This window comes from Xenopus tropicalis, chromosome 1, assembly GCF_000004195.4.
Source record: "Xenopus tropicalis strain Nigerian chromosome 1, UCB_Xtro_10.0, whole genome shotgun sequence".
Lineage (NCBI taxonomy): Eukaryota > Metazoa > Chordata > Amphibia > Anura > Pipidae > Xenopus > Xenopus tropicalis.
In genome coordinates, this window is record NC_030677.2 from 94501263 (window position 1) to 94520282 (window position 19020).

Here is a 19020-nt window from a genome sequence, read left to right on the forward strand (position 1 = left end):
CATGGAAAGAAATAAAAATAGACATCTGGTGACATGTACCAGCTCTAAAGGATAGATGGGGAAAAGAATTAGGGGCTTTTAACATGATATGTAAGTTCACAGCAAATCATTTATGTGCCGTTGTGTGTGCCATTAGCCATAAATGACAGACAAAATTGCTTTCAAATTGTTAATATGGGTTTAACATACCTTATTAGCTATAACATTCCCTTACTTGAAATGAAACACAGAATATTCCAAACCAGTTCTCAATATGTGGGATATAACACTTATCACCTCTAAAAACCTCTGCAATCATTAGAAACATGATATATATTACCTGTAAGATAAGCTTTGTGTCAAATGGCACTACTGTGACAATTCGAGATCCTCTTTCCACTTTGCGAATGGTTTCATCATTTGGGTTACTTGTGCTGTTAAGCTGTGCTTCCAGTGCTATAAAAGTAGGCAAAAAAAAGGTACAGACAAGTCATTTAAAGGACAAGGAAAGGCAAAGTCACTTGGGTGTGCCAAAATGTTAAGTACCCCCAAGTGACTTAAATCGCCTACCTTTTACCCCAGGCTGGTGTCCCTGTTTGGAGAGAACAGCACCAGCCCGGGGTAGCTGCAGCGTTTCCTCCTTCCTGCTTCGCATGCGCGCACATGTGCAGTAGAGTGAAAAAGCTGAACTTTAACAGAGAAGTCGGCTTCTCACTCTACTGCGCATGCGCCGGACATGGGGTCCCAGCAAAACGAAGCAAGAAGGAGGAAGCGCTTGCTACAGGTACCCCGGGCTGGTGCTGTTTTCTCCTAACAGGGGCACCAGTACAAGGTAAGTGATTAAAGTCACTTGGGGGGTGCCTAACATTTTGGCACCCCCAAGTGACTTTGCCTTTCCTTCTCCTTTAAAGTAATTAAAATATAATGTACCGTTGCCCTGCACTAGTAGAATTTGCATGTTTGCTTCAGGAACATTACTATAGTTTACATAAACAAGCTGCTTTGTAGCCATGGTGGTAGCTATTCAGTATGAAAAAGGATCAGGTTAAATAGCAAATAAGATCTGTAGATTATAATGGTGATCTACACAGTTTATCTGTAATCTGCTATGTAACCTGTGCCATTTAGCCCTATATAAACTGCCCCATGGCTACACAGCAGCGTGTCTGAGGCATACACACCAATTTTACCACTGAAGTGCAACACTACATTATATACTAAGTCCTTAAAAACATTTTCATTTTTTGGTGTTACTGGTCCTTTACTAGGAGCTGGTATATATACAGTGGTGTGAAAAACTATTTGCCCCCTTCCTGATTTCTTATTCTTTTGCATGTTTGTCACATAAAATGTTTCTGATCATCAAACACATTTAACTATTAGTCAAAGATAACACAAGTAAACACAAAATGCAGTTTTTAAATTAGGGTTTTTATTATTTAGGGAGAAAAAAAATCCAAACCTACATGGCCCTGTGTGAAAAAGTAATTGCCCCCTGAACCTAATAACTGGTTGGGCCACCCTTAGCAGCAATAACTGCAATCAAGTGTTTGCGATAACTTGCAACGAGTCTTTTACAGCGCTCTGGAGGAATTTTGGCCCACTCATCTTTGTAGAATTGTTGTAATTCAGCTTTATTTGAGGGTTTTCTAGCATGAACCGCCTTTTTAAGGTCATGCCACAACATCTCAATAGGATTCAGGTCAGGACTTTGACTAGACCACTCCAAAGTCTTCATTTTGTTTTTCTTCAGCCATTCAGAGGTGGATTTGCTAGTGTGTTTTGGGTCATTGTCCTGCTGCAGCACCCAAGATCGTTCAGCTTGAGTTGTCGAACAGATGGCCGGACATTCTCCTTCAGGATTTTTTGGTAGACAGTAGAATTCATGGTTCCATCTATCACAGCAAGCCTTCCAGGTCCTGAAGCAGCAAATCAACCCCAGACCATCACACTACCACCACCATATTTTACTGTTGGTATGATGTTCTTTTTCTGAAATGCTGTGTTACTTTTACGCCAGATGTAACGGAACACGCACCTTCCAAAAAGTTCAACTTTTGTCTCGTCGGTCCACAAGGTATTTTCCCAAAAGTCTTGCCAATCATTGAGATGTTTTTTAGCAAAATTGAGACGAGCCTTAATGTTCTTTTTGCTTAAAAGTGGTTTGCACCTTGGAAATCTGCCATGCAGGCCGTTTTTGCCCAGTCTCTTTCTTATGGTGGAGTCGTGAACACTGACCTTAATTGAGGCAAGTGAGGCCTGCAGTTCTTTAGATGTTGTCCTGGGGTCTTTTGTGGCCTCTCGGATGAGTTGTCTCTGCGCTCTTGGGGTAATTTTGGTCGGCCGGCCACTCCTGGGAAGGTTCACCACTGTTCCATGTTTTTGCCATTTGTGGATAATGGCTCTCACTGTGGTTCGCTGGAGTCCCAAAGCTTTAGAAATGGCTTTATAACCGTTACCAGACTGATAGATCTCAATTACTTTTGTTCTCATTTGTTCCTCAATTTCTTTGGATCTTGGCATGATGTCTAGCTTTTGAGGTGCTTTTGGTCTACTTCTCTGTGTCAGGTAGCTCCTATTTAAGTGATTTCTTGATTGAAACAGGTGTGGCAGTAATCAGGCCTGGGGGTGACTACAGAAATTGAACTCAGGTGTGATAAACCACAGTTAAGTTATTTTTTAACAAGGGGGGCAATCACTTTTTCACACAGGGCCATGTAGATTTGGAGTTTTTTTTCTCCCTCAATAACGTAAACCTTCATTTAAAAACTGCATTTTGTGTTCAATTATGTTATCTTTGACTAATAGTTAACGGTTTTTGATGAGCAGAAACATTTAAGTGTGACAAACATGCAAAAGAATAAGAAATCAGGAAGGGGGCAAATACACCACTGTACATGTTTAGGAGCTTTATTCGGTTCTAGTATACCCTATGCATATAACAAGCACGGCTGATTCCCTGCTCAAACTCAGCGCCTTTCTTAGCCAGACTCTAATAAGTCAACCATAAAGTCTTGTTCTTCTTTTCAGCTTAATTTTTTTAACAAGTCATGGAAATAAGTTATTAAACCAATCTCTCTGTATGTAGAAATATACTATCTGTTAATAGTTCTATAAAATTTTAGGGTCTCATAAATGTACCTTTTAGTGAAGTGTCTTGAAGCGACACACATCTACATGTATGTGAGTGGGTTGTTAATAGAAGAAACTCCTTATACAGGTGAAATGAAGTGATATTGCTTGCAACCTGTAGTACAAAGAAAAAAGTCATAGTGCTGACAAAAAAACAGCTGATCACAAAATGTACAAAAACAAACTCACCTCTGAACTATTGATAAAGAGGCGTGATCTCTCCGTCAAACCTATTACCACTTCCTGCAAGCAATGCATATAGTGTCAGTTTTGTTTTCTTGGGGTTTTGCACAACATTTAATATCCCAACCCACTTTAACACAGTAGCAATATACAAAGTCTCTGCAGATACTGGAAGCAAAACAATATATGAACATATTCTATGACTTGTCATTTCAGGACACTTTTAAAGCACCATTCTATTGTTAATGATCTTAAGATTCATGGTCAGTCTTGGTTTGCCCAGTCACTCAGGATTTGTCTGAATCCAAACCCTAGAAAAATGATGGTATTCAACCTAAACCCAAACAAAAACATTTATATTTGTTATCTTTTAATTAGGGAAAGATTCAATCAACACAGAATTTGCATATGTAAATCAGGAAAAGGAAAGGTTAAGAGAACCACTTGAGCAGCACAATGACAGAAGTCACATTATTTTAAAGATTCGGTTCTGCCAGGAGCATGAATTCGGCCAGATCCCAATCCTGCTGAAAAGGACAGAATCTTGGTTGAATCCTGGATTCAGTGCATCCCTATTTTAAATAGAGATGAGCTTTGTATAAATAACTAAAGAGTTAGGAACATGCTTCATAATCCAACTGTAACATGGCTTTAAGACATTTATTAAATCCATCGATGGGACAAGGTAAATTCTCCTTTTCTAGTACTATATTCATAATCCCATATAGAAAGACATGTATAATTTCCTGTCAGATGATCATCCAAGGAAGCACACAGACCATCACAAAATGGTGGCTCAAAAAGAAAATATTTGCCAATACTTATATGTCAATTTGTTATGATTCTTTAATAGGTCGCTTAATAATATTTGCGGGATAAGTATTTCTTCTGAACGTAAATATAATGTCCTGTTGTGCTGCACTATTAAAAGTTGTGTGTTTGCTTCAGAAGCACTACTATAGTTTATATAAACAAGCTGCTGTGTAGCCATGGGGTTAGCCATACAGTCTGAAAAATTATCAGGTTAAATAGCAGATAAGCTCTGTAGAATGTTCTACAAAATCTATGTTCTCGGCTATGTATCCATTAACTAGGAAAAGCAATTACATTGACTGTTCTAAAAAAGGAAGAAAACCCCAGATTGTTTTATAAGTAGAATTTCATCAGTAGAAACGCTGGGTTTTGGTGCCAAGCCCCAAACCTTCGGGCCAGGGGAAGCATATATAGGTTTGCACTCAACAACCACTTCGAGGTCTACAAAAGTTACCGTATATACTCGAGTATAAGCGAGTTTAAACCCTCCGCTTATACTCGAGTCAAGTAGCAAGGGCAGCGTTGGATTACTTGACCGATACACTCGGCGTGCGTGCGACCGATACACTACGACGCACTAACGACGAATGTACCGGTCAAGTAATCTGCCGCTGCCCTTGCTAGAGAACCAATATTGGATTAAGTTCTTTGAAGTATGGAAAGTTGTTCCAGCTTTCAGTGAGTCTTTGCATCTCTTTAATTATGCTGATCATGCTGAGCATAGAGTAATGGTTCCAGGAACCAACATGTTGGTGGAACATCTTTACATTTAGAATTGTCCTGTTACTTATCAAGCTGTTTTGGAGAATGCACATGTGCACTCTGCTCAATCAAGCATTAACCTCCTCCTACATGGATGAAAGTTCAAAAATATATACAACGAGGGACACTTTAGGCAAACTTTTCTCACCCCCATCCACTGGACAATATTTACCTAGAGCTTCTGACAAGCAGCAGTTGAGAACACTGCTCTGATTGGTGGGGGATTCAGTGCTTAGAAAGGTTAGAGCTCATTGCCTTCTCATTTTCATGTAACATTAATAGAAATATATTTGTTAATACATAAATGTTCTGGAGATTTATTAATTGACTATAATACATATTATTGCTCTTAATCTGCAGCTGCCAACATTATATATTTATGTAGAATTCACAGGGGGTCACGCTGAGTGTCCTTTCATTAATTAATTATTTGATTATTGAGACTTAGCAGTAGCGGCTGCATTTCCCACCCTAGGCTTATACTCGAGTCAATAAATTTTTCCAGTTTGCTTAGGTAAAATTAGGTACCTCGGCTTATACTCGAGTATATATGGTATTAGGCTATGATTAACAACAGTATTTTCAGCTAAGCCCTATTCTTTGCACCTTTAATGTAGAACTCTTTTTGAGGCCACAAAAAATAAAAGCAACACATCATCTTAAATTTGTGTTTTTGTAAGCAAAATAAGCCTGGTACCTCTCCTTCAATGCTTGTTAATGCAGTCTGTAGACAAGGTTGGGGAAATTTCACTTTATGGCCCATACCATCAATCCAGGGCTCTACAACTGGAGTGGGGTTTTCTGAATGAAAAGAAATGCCAAAAAACCCTTAACTTTACTGAGAAATCTTTAAAAAAAAAAAAAAAAGACATTGCAAACTTCATATATATATGTCAGTTTTATATGGATTGTATGGATTGCTAGTCAAGGAAAAATTACTAGAGTGAAATGCGGTTTAATCAACAATATGTATAGTTTATTTTCGCACAGACCTGAGATTTAAGCATCAAGGATATGTTAAGTTTATATTTAGTATCATACTAGGCAAAATGTTACCAAACTTACCCCAGAGATATTTCCATAACTGTCCATTTGATGTCTGTATAGCACAGTGCTTTGTATTTGAGCTATAACAGAGACTTATTACATGTCCAGTTATTGTTCCTACGTCCCTAAAATGACAAAACACACACATGTAGGAGTGTGGGCATGCAAAACAAATTTATATTATATACCTATAACATGTATAAATATATATGTAATATTATTTGAGCATATTTTTTAAATTTCAACTCTTTGCAAAAACTTGTATAAAACTCATAGATACATGTAAGGCTATTTCACCTCTTGTTTTTAATGACACTTTTCACTACACAGTACAGGTATGGGACCTTTTATCCAGAATGCTTGGGACCTGGGGTTTTCGGGATAAGGGATCTTTCTGTAATTTGGATCTCCATAACTTAAGTTTGCTAAAAATCATTTAAATATTGAATAAACCCAATAGGCTTGTTTTGCCTCGAATAAGGATTAATTTATATCTTAGTTGGGATCAAGTACAAGGTACTGTTTTATTATTACAGAGAAAAAGGAAATCATTTTTAAAAATTAGAAACATTTGCTTTTAATGGAGTCTATGGGAGATGGCCTTTCCGGAATTCAGACCTTTCTGGATAACGGGTTTCCGGATAAGGGATCGCATACTGGTAAATAATTATGCATTTTAATAAATAATTAGTTATCACTACTATATATAATACAGGTATTATCCAGAATGCTCACGACCTGGGGATTTCAGCATAAGGCATCTTTCTGTAATTTGCATCTCTATGTCTTAAGTCTACAAAAATTTTAACATTAATTAAACCCAATAGGAATATTTTGCCTCCAATACAGATTAATTATATCTCAGTTAGGATCAACTACAAGGTAGTGTTTTATTATTACAGAGAAAATGGAAATCATTTTTAAAAATTTAAATTATTTGCTTATAATGGGAGATGGCCTTCCTATAATTCTGAACTTTCGGGACAATTGGTTTCCAGATATCGGATCCAATACCTGTATAATATTTTTAAGCATTGTGGGGCTTGGTCGATACAAAAAGAAAACCTAAAATGGTGATCAATTCCAGTCCCGCACACATACAAATAACTCTGAAACATACAATATTTTGATAAGGAAAAAATGCTGACCCACAGTACAACACAGGAACAAAATTTACAATTTTAAAAAATAAGTATGCTATATACAAACGAAATGCCAGAACATATAAGATGACCACATAAACAACCCTTGAATACGATGGCATAAAACATAAAAAAGACTCACACTACTAAATAAACATGAACTACAGCACACAGACTGTATATACCATACAAATTAAACACAATACAGACATATGGTACAGTGATTCATCCTAAACAAAAAGTGAAAAAAACTTCTGATGTATTCCCTTTCCCTGTGTATTTAATTATTTGTGCAACCTTATTTTTCAACTTTGCAGGTTTAGATATTTGCATAAAGGATAAGTTAAAGGATAAGTAAGCCTTTTAGTTGATCCCCTAAAATGACTCTAAACATCTATTTTACTGTCTAGCATGAGGCTATGCCCCTTTTGCTTTCTGAGCACTCATTCTCTCTCTGTCTATGAAGGTGCCTACTGGGCATGCTCACTGCCTCTGATCCAAAAAAAATCAGGCAAGTGCAGTAGGCACCTCTTTGAGGTCATCAGTCAAGGAGAGAAGGGTGCTCAGGGGTGGAGCTTTAATAAATCTCGATACAGAGAGAATGATTTGTTTTCTTGGGGCTGTAAAGAGTAATTTTAGAGATTAAATAAAAAAAAGTTTACTTATACTTTAATTGGAATTATAAAGTAGACAGATATAACATGTGTGTGAAATAAATGGATAGAGGAAGGTGTTTTATTAACACAAACAGATTTTCCATTTGTACAGACCCCCTTTTTAAGTGAACTCACCGCCTTAAAGACTGGTGACCCAGATAAATGGCGATGCCCAAACCAAGTGCAAAGCAAAAAATAGGAGGTTACACAACACTTGCTATTTGGCTGGGGATTTATTCTGCCAGTGAAACCACAATCAATGTTTCGGGGAAGGCATTTTAATAAGCCAAATCATTTTATATTCCTACCTGACATTAATATCCTGACCATCCATTTGATCAGCAGTCATTTGGTGGACAATTGATATGGAAGAATTGGGCTCCTGGCTAATAGCTATGAATGTATCATCCTGTACCCATGTAAGGAGGCGGAAGTTCAGTGGCTGCACATCACATAAATTACTTGGCAATCTGAAGAAAGGGGAAACCAACATAACGATTATGAGACATACAACATTATTTAAAAATGATAAAATAAGGTACTGAAGTTGGATATGGACATGTTGAAAACTATGGTTTCAGACGTACTTATTTTCTGTAAATCGATAAGGATTTATTCATTTGCATTCCAATGTATGTGACTGCAATACTAATATTAGTGAATTTCTTTTTATACTGTATTAGCATATAATTTTATACCACAATACCGTACAATATTAGTTGCGTATTACAAAGCCCTGAGGTGTCACTCACTGGCATCACCAGGTTATGCTTATTAGAAAGCCAGCATTTCTCCTGGACTCTGCTAGACATGCAGGACAGGAACTAAAGAAATGGTAGAAGTAAGTAGGGATGCACCAAATCCAAATTTTGGGATTCGGTCGAACTCTGAATGTTTCATAAAAGATTCAGCTGAATACGGAACCGAATCCTAAGTTGCGTACGCAAAGAAAACATGATTTTAAGGATTTGGATTTGTTTTGGTCAGAGGCATGGATTCAGTCAAATCTGAATCCTGCAAAAAAACCCAAAAAGGCAGAATCTTGGCCAAATCATGAACCAAATCCTGTATTTGGTGCATCGCTAGAAATAAAAGATGCTAAAAGGTACAAACAGGGGTGAACAACAAATGCTACAGCTGGCTAGTTGATATGGGTTTTTCTAAACATGATACAAATTAGGGATGCAGCAAATGTACTATTTTGGTATTTGGATTAACCCTAAATCCTTCATGAAATATTTGCTTATGCAAATGAGGTTACAGAAGGGTTTATGTAAAAGAAAGTCATGTAATTTTAAAGAATTCAGATTTGGTTCGGTCACACACGTGGATTTGACCAAATCTGAATCCTGCTGAAAAAGGCTGAATCCGCACCGAATCCTGGATTCAGTGCATCCCAAATAAAGCCTACAAACTTAATAAACTCTTGTTGAAAAAAAAAATGTGCACTGCAGATGCTGATTATGAAAGCTCCTCCACTTCAAAGCGGACTTTTGGTTCAGAGAAGGTGCAAGCACACAAAGGTATGCAAGCTGTCTAATAACTGCTTGGCCTAATTAAAAACTGCCACAGAGCTAAGAAACACATTTTGTGACTGTAATTCTAGGTGAAGCAGATACAAGATGCAAGAGGTAGTAAGCTGATCAAGTGGAATTTGTGGAATTCTAGTAAAAATATGGCACAAGCTAGGTATCTTGCTTCTTTGGATATTTATAATGTCTTTTTAGAAATGATTCAAATAATAACTTAGTTTATTCCAAATGCTGGAATGCAGTGGCACAATAACATGCATGCAAACTTACCTAAGTTTTTTCTCTAGTTTTGGAGTCTTGTATGATGTTTTAAATCCATTGCCCCCCACTGCTTCTAATTTTACTGTTGGATCATTAACTGTGCTGTTCCCTAAAAAACAAACAAACAAAAAAAAGCCAACCGACTTATTGTGATTTAACTAACATGGATGCAAAACTGCTCATTTTTCAGTGGCATTCTTTAGAGGTACTTGCAGCTTCACAAAGTGATATATTTCTGTCCAGTCTGCTCTGATGAATCCTGCACATCTGACAAATTGCAATCCTTGATGCTAGGGAGCCCTGGAATTCCTGCCACCATTATAAAGGGGTGTTTCACCTTCAAGTTAACTTTAAAGATATAATAATATTTTTATATAAAATAGCCAATTAATTAGTCTTCATTTATTATAGTTTTTGAACTATTTGTATTCTTCTGACTCTTTCTAGCTTTTAAATGGGGGTCAATGACCCCAGCTAGAAAAAAGGATTTCTCTGTGAAGCTAAAATGTTATTTTTATTGTCATTTTTTATTACTTATCTTTCTGGTGCTCTCATTTAAATCAGTGCTGGGTTGCTAGGTTGATTTTGACCCTAACAACCAGATAGTTGCTGAAATTCCAAACTAGAAAGCTGCTAAACAAAAAGCTAAATTAATCAAAAACCACAAATAATAAAAAATAAAGACCAATTGCAAAAATTATCACTCTCTACAGCATACAACAACCCCTCAACAACTGCTTTAAGTCTAAGGTTCCCACAGCAGGTTGCATCAATAGCTGTAACTGACTTGGGCCAAACAAACTGTACACTACTGCTTTTATTAAGGCTATGCACCAAAAGTGATGTCGTCCCACTTTGAAAATGCTAGTCAAAACTTGTGCAGTGGACACACCTTGGTGCACAGCTGCAATGAAAAAAAAAAAAGTACTGCATAGAGGGGGAAAAACTAAACTGTCTATACAATGCTTCATAAGGGTTTTTCCCTAGAAGTCTACCTTTTAGGGCTAGAGAGAAGTCCTATAAGATTGCAGTTTATATGTCTATCTGTCTAAAATGAAAATCCAACCAGCCAATTGTGTGGAAGGACATCACTGACCACAATGAATGACATCAGATGACCATCAAAAACAACTGTAGTGGCCAAAATTTTTCGGCAGGTTTCGCCAAGCAAAAACACCCATACGCCCAATTGCTGCAAACTAAAAACCCCCCACAAAGCCACGTGGTAGCCCTTTGACTTCAATGTGCTTTTGCAACAACTGTATGTAAGTCCTAAAATAATGGAAATTCTGTGATGTGATCTGTAGATGGACTTTGTTACTTCAAAACAGCTTGTTCCAGAAGTCACAAACATTATCTACTCTAAGGGGCTGATTTATCAAAGTCCAAATTTCGGACTTTTAAAAGTTCGTTTGGGAAAAATTTGGATGAAATACGAAAATTTCTGATGTGCATTAATTACGCTAAAATTCACATCGAGGTACGATCCAAAAGTTCCAAAATTTTTGTATCTGAACGATTGGAAATGGCGCAGAACTCCAACCAGGCAAAAAGAAAGTCACACTTGAATGGATAACAAAACTTTCATACTCGTTGCGACAAACATGATTTTGTTGCACAAATTGTCGCAAGGTATGAAAAAGTCACGGAAATTAACGAAAAAAATCGCAGAAAATACAGTTCTAAAAGTTAGAAAAAATGCTAATTTTTTCCATTCGTACTCATTCGGATTTTAATGATTGGGCCCCTTAATGTGCAGAAAGAAAAGTAAATTATAGCCTTAAATGTTAAATACAGTCCCGATACGCTCATAAACAATTGCAGCTCTGTTGTATAGACCAGCAAATATACAGTACAATGAGCGTTTTTCAATCAATGCGGAAATAGAAAATGACAATGCATATTTATTTCTACAATAATATATAAGCATAATAATGATTATTTACCATATCTGTAAATGCTTAGGGTATTAGCAGAATCAAGGATTGCAAGACCACTGCTTTCCTTGGGATCAAGCTGAAATGCAACTTCATTTACTGCACATGATAACTGAATAAAGTATGTGCTCATTGGAGGAGGGACCACAGCGTGTTGAAATGATGTCACTAAAACTTTATCTGCAAAACAAGACAAAATATTAACTTTATAGCACAGAAAGAAATTAAATCTAATAAAACCATAACTGTGTCAATATATGAAATAATTCAAGTTTACACCTTAAAATGTATCCTGCAAACCTCAGACAACTCTAACGTATACCAAATTGTATTGCTTTTGGGCTTTTTTCAACTCTAATGGGTAAAACAGATCTAAATGGAAAGTTTCTAAAACTTTTTATCAGAGGAAATCAATAAATTTGTAGGTTTGCAACTCAAAAATTGGCTTAGAACTAGGGATGCACTGAATCCAGGATTCGGTTCGGTATTCAACCTTTTTCAGCAGGATTCGGATTTGGATTCAGCCAAATCCATGAGTCTGGCTGACAGAATCCTTAAAGGAGAAGGAAAGTCATTTTGGCATTTTACTGCCAATAGATTTGCCACATTAGTGCCACCTAGAACAATATATTTATTCTGCAGAAAGCATTACCATACCTAAGTAAACAAAAAAGACAGCAGCTGCCATTTTAAGTAGCTTCCTGCCGCAGCTCTAGCCAGTATAGCTCAGATCACACATTCCTAAAGGAGGGGGGAGGGAGTTCTTAGCATTTTTGTGGGAGAGGGGAGCAGAAGAGGGGAGAGAGGAGAGAGCTGTGCAGACTCTGGTCCAGGAAATAAAGGATTTTTCTGAAAGAGGAAGTCAGACACCAGAACATCATGTTTAAAAAAAAGGAGACAAGAAATCCTGTGTTTCTTTTGATAGAGGACTCAGTACAGCTTTTCTGTGAGTGCTGATAGCTGTATTTACATAGACCTTTATGATAAAGATCATTTAGTTTTTACCTTTCCTTCGCCGTTGAGATCACGATACTTTTTGTCACACAAACATTACATTTTTTTGCATATGCATTAGGCTGAATTTTTCACGAAGGAATCAGTGCATCCCTATTTAGAACCACTTATTAGCCACATTTGCTATTTTTAATATTTCAATTTATAAAATAATTCAAGTGTTTACACCATAAGAAATATCCTGCAAGACTCAGACAACTTATATTAATCAATCTTTATTGCTTAACAATATCAGGGCGATTTACAACAACATTTACAGATTTTAATTAAGTGTTTCTATAACTTTTTATCAAGGGACCTAAATAAAACCGCAGCTTTGCAACTCAAAAATAGGTTTAGAATTAGTCATGCATTTAGTTTTTCTATTATCATAATTTTGTAATGTAGGAAACAAAATCATATTACAAAAGGAATCATGACAATTCATACGAAGAACCAATTTTTGTCTTAGAGTATTGGCCAACCTCAATTCATGTTTTAAAGTATCATCCAACCTTTTATCTTGTCTCCACAAACTTTCTGAGACTGCATTAAGTCTCTTCATATAGATAACAGTAGAATACATGACTGGTAGATAACATAAATCATGTGAGCAGCTATAGCCTAAAAAAATCAGTGCCATAATTTTGGATCCACGTACTATTAATTCCTGTTATATCTGTTCGAAATGTCTGGTTAAAATGTAAATGTTTGTATATTCTAAAACAGATCAGCAAAAGATGCTATGTACTATATTTTTACTAAACTTTTTAGGCATTAATGCCTGGAGCCATTGTTATTTGTATTTTACATTTAGGGACCTTACCTCCATCAATTACAGCCACATCACCCTGCCCTCCGTCACTGCAGTCTGTGCTCCAGAACCAGTCAAAACAAAAGTAATGCCAGCCTGTGCAGATGATATGGAGTCTGTATGCATTCTCAGGGTCCCACATCAAACACTCTACATTATTCATTTTATTATTTCCAAAATGTAAATTCTGTTTAAGATACCAGTGGTAGTTTCCAACTGTCCAGAGCTGAACTACAGAAAAAACATTGAAAAGAGACAAACACCTTACTATTTTTGATTCAATAACAAAAATATGTGGAAAAAATGTTTGTGAGTTTTCATTAATAATATTTTAATGTAATAATTTAGATACACTGTAAAAAGGAAGCAAATCGGTGATCCACAATCTATGTATACAACATCAGTTAAACTAGTTTGCAAAACTCGGCAGCTCACATTAGCTTTTCTTGTTAAAATAATGATATGTAAATTTTGTTAACATCCAAGATGGGGAAGCACATTTTTACCACAAAAATAACTCCTTTTTCTGACACAACATGTTGTGCAAGGCTTCTACTGTTATTTATGATGATATGTGTACTGCTTCATTGGATGATATATCCATTATTGCCTTCAAGCCAGGAATTAAAAAATTAGCACCTGATTTAAAGGACAAGGAAAGTCAAAATCAATTAAGCACACTATTCAATAGTACTACTATCGCTATGTAGAAACGCCATATTTCTGGCTTGCCTAGAGAAAGATTTACTGAGATACACTTACTACATACTACAGACTCTTTTCAGTGAACAGCGCCGCCATCTTTAATAGGGATGCCCACTTCCTTTACCTCACTACTCTTTACTGCACATGCGTCCCCAGCCAGGCTGTGTCTGTCAGCAACTTGTTGCTCATGAGCCACTGGTTGGGGATCACCGACATATAATGTGTGCATCATTTGAAGCAGCATAAGAAGTATAAGGGCAATGCCAGACAAGGTCCTTTACATGCAGGGATCCATGGTAATCACACACAAATTTGGAAGAATGACGTTTTTCACATGCAGCGATTTCAATCCATCTGGAGGCACAGTTTCCCCCAGATGACAAACATCCCGTCTGTCATTGCCCAAAGAGTGCTCTCTATGCTTAGGAACAGCTGTTATTGAAAATATTTACCACAACAGCTTGAGCTGGATCCTTCTTTTTCAACATCTTCAAGCCAGATGGCCAAAACTGTGGAGTCAGAATTCCAAAGAAGTTCTTTCACCTTTGAAAATCAAAAGTCAAGTGGTTCAGTTTTTTAAAAAGTTCTGCTTTGATCAAGAGAAAACAGACAAGTTTAAATATAGGCTGTCATGGCTATTAGATGTATTGCATCCCATTCTTAAATCAAGCACAGTTTCCAATGGAATATTACTGAACATATCATGGAAATCTATTTGACTGCGAAAATAAAGAAATAAAAAGTGAAGTAATTGTTGAAAAATCTGTTGAGGTAGTGCTACTATTCAAACTGACCTGTAACCAGTCTAAAAGGAGCTGCACTGTGCAAAGTTCAGATACAAATAACCAAGAGTTTTTATTTATACTGAAATGTTTTCCCCCCAAAACTCAAGTATTATAGCAAATGCTGAACAAATAGTGTGCCTGAGCTCGCATGTGATTTGCCAATACTGACACAAATTGGATTGTGTTTAAATAAATTGTGAAAAATTTACTTTGCATGGTTTAATAACTGCATTTTTTTGTGTAAATGGTGTCACTTTAAGCTTCAATTCAATTCAGCAAAAAAACAAAAGGTAGTTGAGTGTGTTTAAGCAACCTGATAAGAGTACCCTGTAAATAACGCCTCCTCAAAACAGGTTTTATGTAGCTTTATATATATATATATATATATATATAATCAACACTTGTAATTTATAGGTTTTAGCCACAGTGTGCAGACTAAGCCAAGACCTAGGGTCCAAGTAGGGTCATGGTACATGACCCCACTACACATAAAGAGCAAACCAGTACCGATCCAGTACTGAATATTGAGTACCAGGGGTCAGGTTCTTTTAATTTAAGTATGTGGGGTAAGGGGGGCAACTAGACCCCTGTAATAATTTGTGGTTGCAGTCTTGCAAAGCAATAAGTAAACTAAACTTACCAGTAAGCAGCGGTGGCAGACTGCAGTTACTGTTATGATGCTTTCATGATAGAAACATAAATGCATACATAAGAACACTGTTGTTCTGCCCAAAGCAACCAAATGGGTAAGGTTTGGGGGTAGATGTTTTATTTTCTTGGCCATAGTATGATGATGGTCATTTGTCTGTATTAGGGATGGACCAAATCCACTATTTTAGGATCTGGCTGAACTCCAAATCCTTTGCAAAAGATTTGGCCGAATACCAAATCAAATCCTAATTTGCATGTGTGAATTAGGATAAGTAAGGGCTAAAGACAACCACGCACACGGTGAAAAATGTCCACCTTCCTGCTTTCAGCTCTTTAAACTGTTAGCAGTCAGTACCAAATCGAAGATTTGAAGTAGGGCCATATGGGAAATAACTGTTCAGTTAGTTTGCAATTGAATCTGACATGCATGTTCACAAACTAACTGAACAGTTATGTCCCATGTGGCCCCCCGTAAGGGCACTGACTAACTAAGAGGTTAGAGGAAGATTACATTTTTGCCTAACTATATTACAAATATTTTTTATTTTGCGCTGTGTTTCCATTTTACCCAGTTTAATTTTTACACTGAACTGTTCCTTTTGGTTAGGACAGAGGCATGGATTTGGTCGAATCCTGCTGAAAAAGCCAAATCCCAAACCGAATCCTGGATTCGGTGCATCCCTCTGGAGGAAAACAAATATAGATTTAATTTAACTATGGAAAAACAATGTTTTTAATTGCTGACATACCTTTTTTTGGCCTTTAATGAATGGAAGTGTAAACTCTCCATGTACAAGACCATTTTTTTCAATAAAAATAATGCTGTTTTTATTGGGTTTGCTCTGTGATGAGGCAATTAGAGCTCCTGAAGGCCTTGAAATAATAAAAACAAAGATAATGATATGAAATATTGGAATATTAGTCATGAACTTTAACATTACTTTATTTATTAGATAATCCATTTATCAATGGATAGTGTTAGTGTATAACCATCCTTGTGGGCAGGACCACAGGGCCCCATATCACCTAGTCAGTCCCCTTGCTCATTTTGGCCCCTTGGTGGCTGGGCCCTGTGAAGTACCAAGAATAAGCCTGTTATGTTTAAACATGTCCTAATCTGGCTCAAATTCCACATCAAGCCCTGTCCCTTCTATCAAGCCACCCCTCTTAGACTGAGGTCAAGAGTGTCACTGTAAAGATACTACTGTGTTTGTTGCTCTTCAGCATATACTGCTGCTGCTCATATTAGTGATTTAGACTAAAGCCACATAGCACATTTAACAACTCCCCCAAAGAAGAAGATCTGACACAGCACTCTCAAAGAAGAAGATCTGACACAGTTGCTGTGCAGTCTCTTATACCACTACTCTATATGAGTAGACAGCTAAGATCCTGGTTCACTGCTATGGTATCCTTGCATATTCATGTAGGCATGGTAGTTTCAACTTTTGTTAATATGGTCACAGGTGCTCAGTGTTAGCCATCAACCTGCCTATATAAGGCTGATGCCACACGTGGCGTAGGGCTGATTTTTTCGGCAAGCGGAAAAACGATATACGCATGAAAACGCGAGACTTTGCATTCTCAAAGAATAATGAGATCGTAAAAACGTACTTCCAGGACAATGCTTGCTCCAAGCCTTCAATAGATTCGCTGGTAGACTGCAGTGCAAGTTCCCTATTCCACACTCGAATCTTACGATTACCTAAATTTTTAGACACACACACAAAAACTAATTTAAAAAATATACCAGAAAAGGTTATTTTATGCTAATATGAATTTAAATATCTATTGAGACTGGAGTAAAAATTTTCACATCATCACATATAATTGGCATTGAAGTATAGTGACATGGTTTCACTGGCTGGGATTAAAAAAGTAGTTAGATATCATTATGGTAAGAAAGAAATATAAAGGTTTGTAAATCGTTACAAATCACTAACTGCCACCTCAGGTTCAACACAAAGTAGTTTTTTTACAGGCTAAAATGTGCAATATCTTGAGGAATTTATCGACAATGTGTAATTATTGTTTCCATATTTATTTGTAGATCAAGAAAACAGCAAATACAAATTAATTCAGAAAATACTTCAAGGTTATAGTTAGCAACTGAATAATAGAGTCATCACTTGATTTTCTACACAGAAATACCACTTACCTGTCTCTTTGCAAACTGAGCTAACAGCAAACAGCTGTCCATCTCCTCTCCATGTGATTCTTGGTTTATGGTCGTCCCACGGCAAAGCAGGCTGTACTGCCTGGAAGACATTATTGCATTTTGAGCTGCTTCAAAAAGACATTGTATAGACACGAGGCTCTCTCTTATATCCTGATTTTTAATTTGCCAAAAAACAAGAAAGGTATAATGAAAAATCTCTGTTTTGACACTATAAATGCAAATGTAAGTTTAATCTAAAAATAGCTGTGAGAACAAGGCACAAACTACATAAGTATCTGATGTATTACTTTGAACAATTTAACAGTCAATCATACAAACTGAAGCCTGGGAAAATGAATTCAGGCCTCCATGAGATTGCTATGGCTCAAGAACTGCAAATGAATTATATGACTCCTTTGTTGCTAATGAACATTCAACAGTAGTCTATCACTCAGTAGGTAAGTTGTGCTATTTGGAAGTTGAGAGGAAAATGCAGATCTCAGATACACTCAGAATAGCTAATTTGAGTTGAAAAGACAACTGTACACCCTCTAGGGTCCATACGTGACTAAATCTGTCTTTCATATCAGTCTGAGCCCCTGACAGAACTCCTGACTGTTTCCCCATGATGGCAGCCCTGCTTAACAGTGCCGACCCGAAGGCCATTTATGACTACATTAAAAACAAAATACCCAGTGAACAGTTATACATATATCTCGAATTATTGAATCAAATCACCTGGATAAACCTGAAAGGTAAATGCATCATTGAATTAGTTACATCCTGCAGTATACACACTTGGATATTAATATGTTTGATATAGAAAAAGGGTACTGTATAAACCTACAGACTTTGACTCTAAATAACAGAAGTTAATCTCTTTTGTTACCTACTATTTACCAGTTATGGTGTTACCAATCTTCCTGGGACCTGGGGTTTTCCAGATAAGGGATCTTTCCATAATTTGGATCTCCATAACTTAAGTCTGCTAAAAATCATTTAAATATTGAATAAACCCAACAGGCTTGTTTTGCCTCCAATAAGGATAAATTATATCTTAGTTGGGATCAAGTACAAGGTACTATTTTATTATTACAGAGAAAAAGGAAATAATTTTAAAAAAATTAGAATTATAATGGAGTCTATGAAACTCCATTGCCTTTCCGCAATTCAGAACTTTATGGATAGCGGGTTTCCGGATAAGGGATCCCATACCTGTGCTATAAATAGTTTTATAGTATCTAACTTAACAGCTTTTGAGAAAATTCAGGGGCTGGTCTGTTTTTAGTTAGCCTTACCTAATACCATATTATCACTCTAGGTCTGCAACTTGCTTCTTTCCTTTGGTTTTTGTAAAAGAATAATACAATTTGGGAGGAACTCAGAATCAAAGAAGAAACTAACAATATCCGAAAGTAGACAAAGTAGAACCTACTAATGTATTCAGACACATCCAATATATATAAAACA

The 19020-nt window shown here is 36.6% G+C and overlaps 1 protein-coding gene across 3 annotated transcripts in view; it reads right to left on the reverse strand.

The window, feature by feature from the left end:
- The window catches only part of elp1 (elongator complex protein 1), a 52794-nt gene that overhangs the window by 23706 nt on the left and 10068 nt on the right, over positions 1–19020 (reverse strand). For all 3 annotated transcript variants that reach the window (XM_012956928.2, XM_012956940.1, NM_001130214.1), the window contains 13 exon segments: positions 17551–17650; positions 17007–17097; positions 16142–16265; positions 14409–14499; positions 13264–13482; positions 11454–11624; positions 9517–9616; positions 8023–8184; positions 5935–6041; positions 5567–5670; positions 3301–3354; positions 3121–3226; positions 320–435 (listed from right to left, as the gene is read on the reverse strand). In XM_012956928.2, coding sequence (XP_012812382.1) covers positions 320–435; positions 3121–3226; positions 3301–3354; positions 5567–5670; positions 5935–6041; positions 8023–8184; positions 9517–9616; positions 11454–11624; positions 13264–13482; positions 14409–14499; positions 16142–16265; positions 17007–17097; positions 17551–17650 — 1545 coding nt within the window.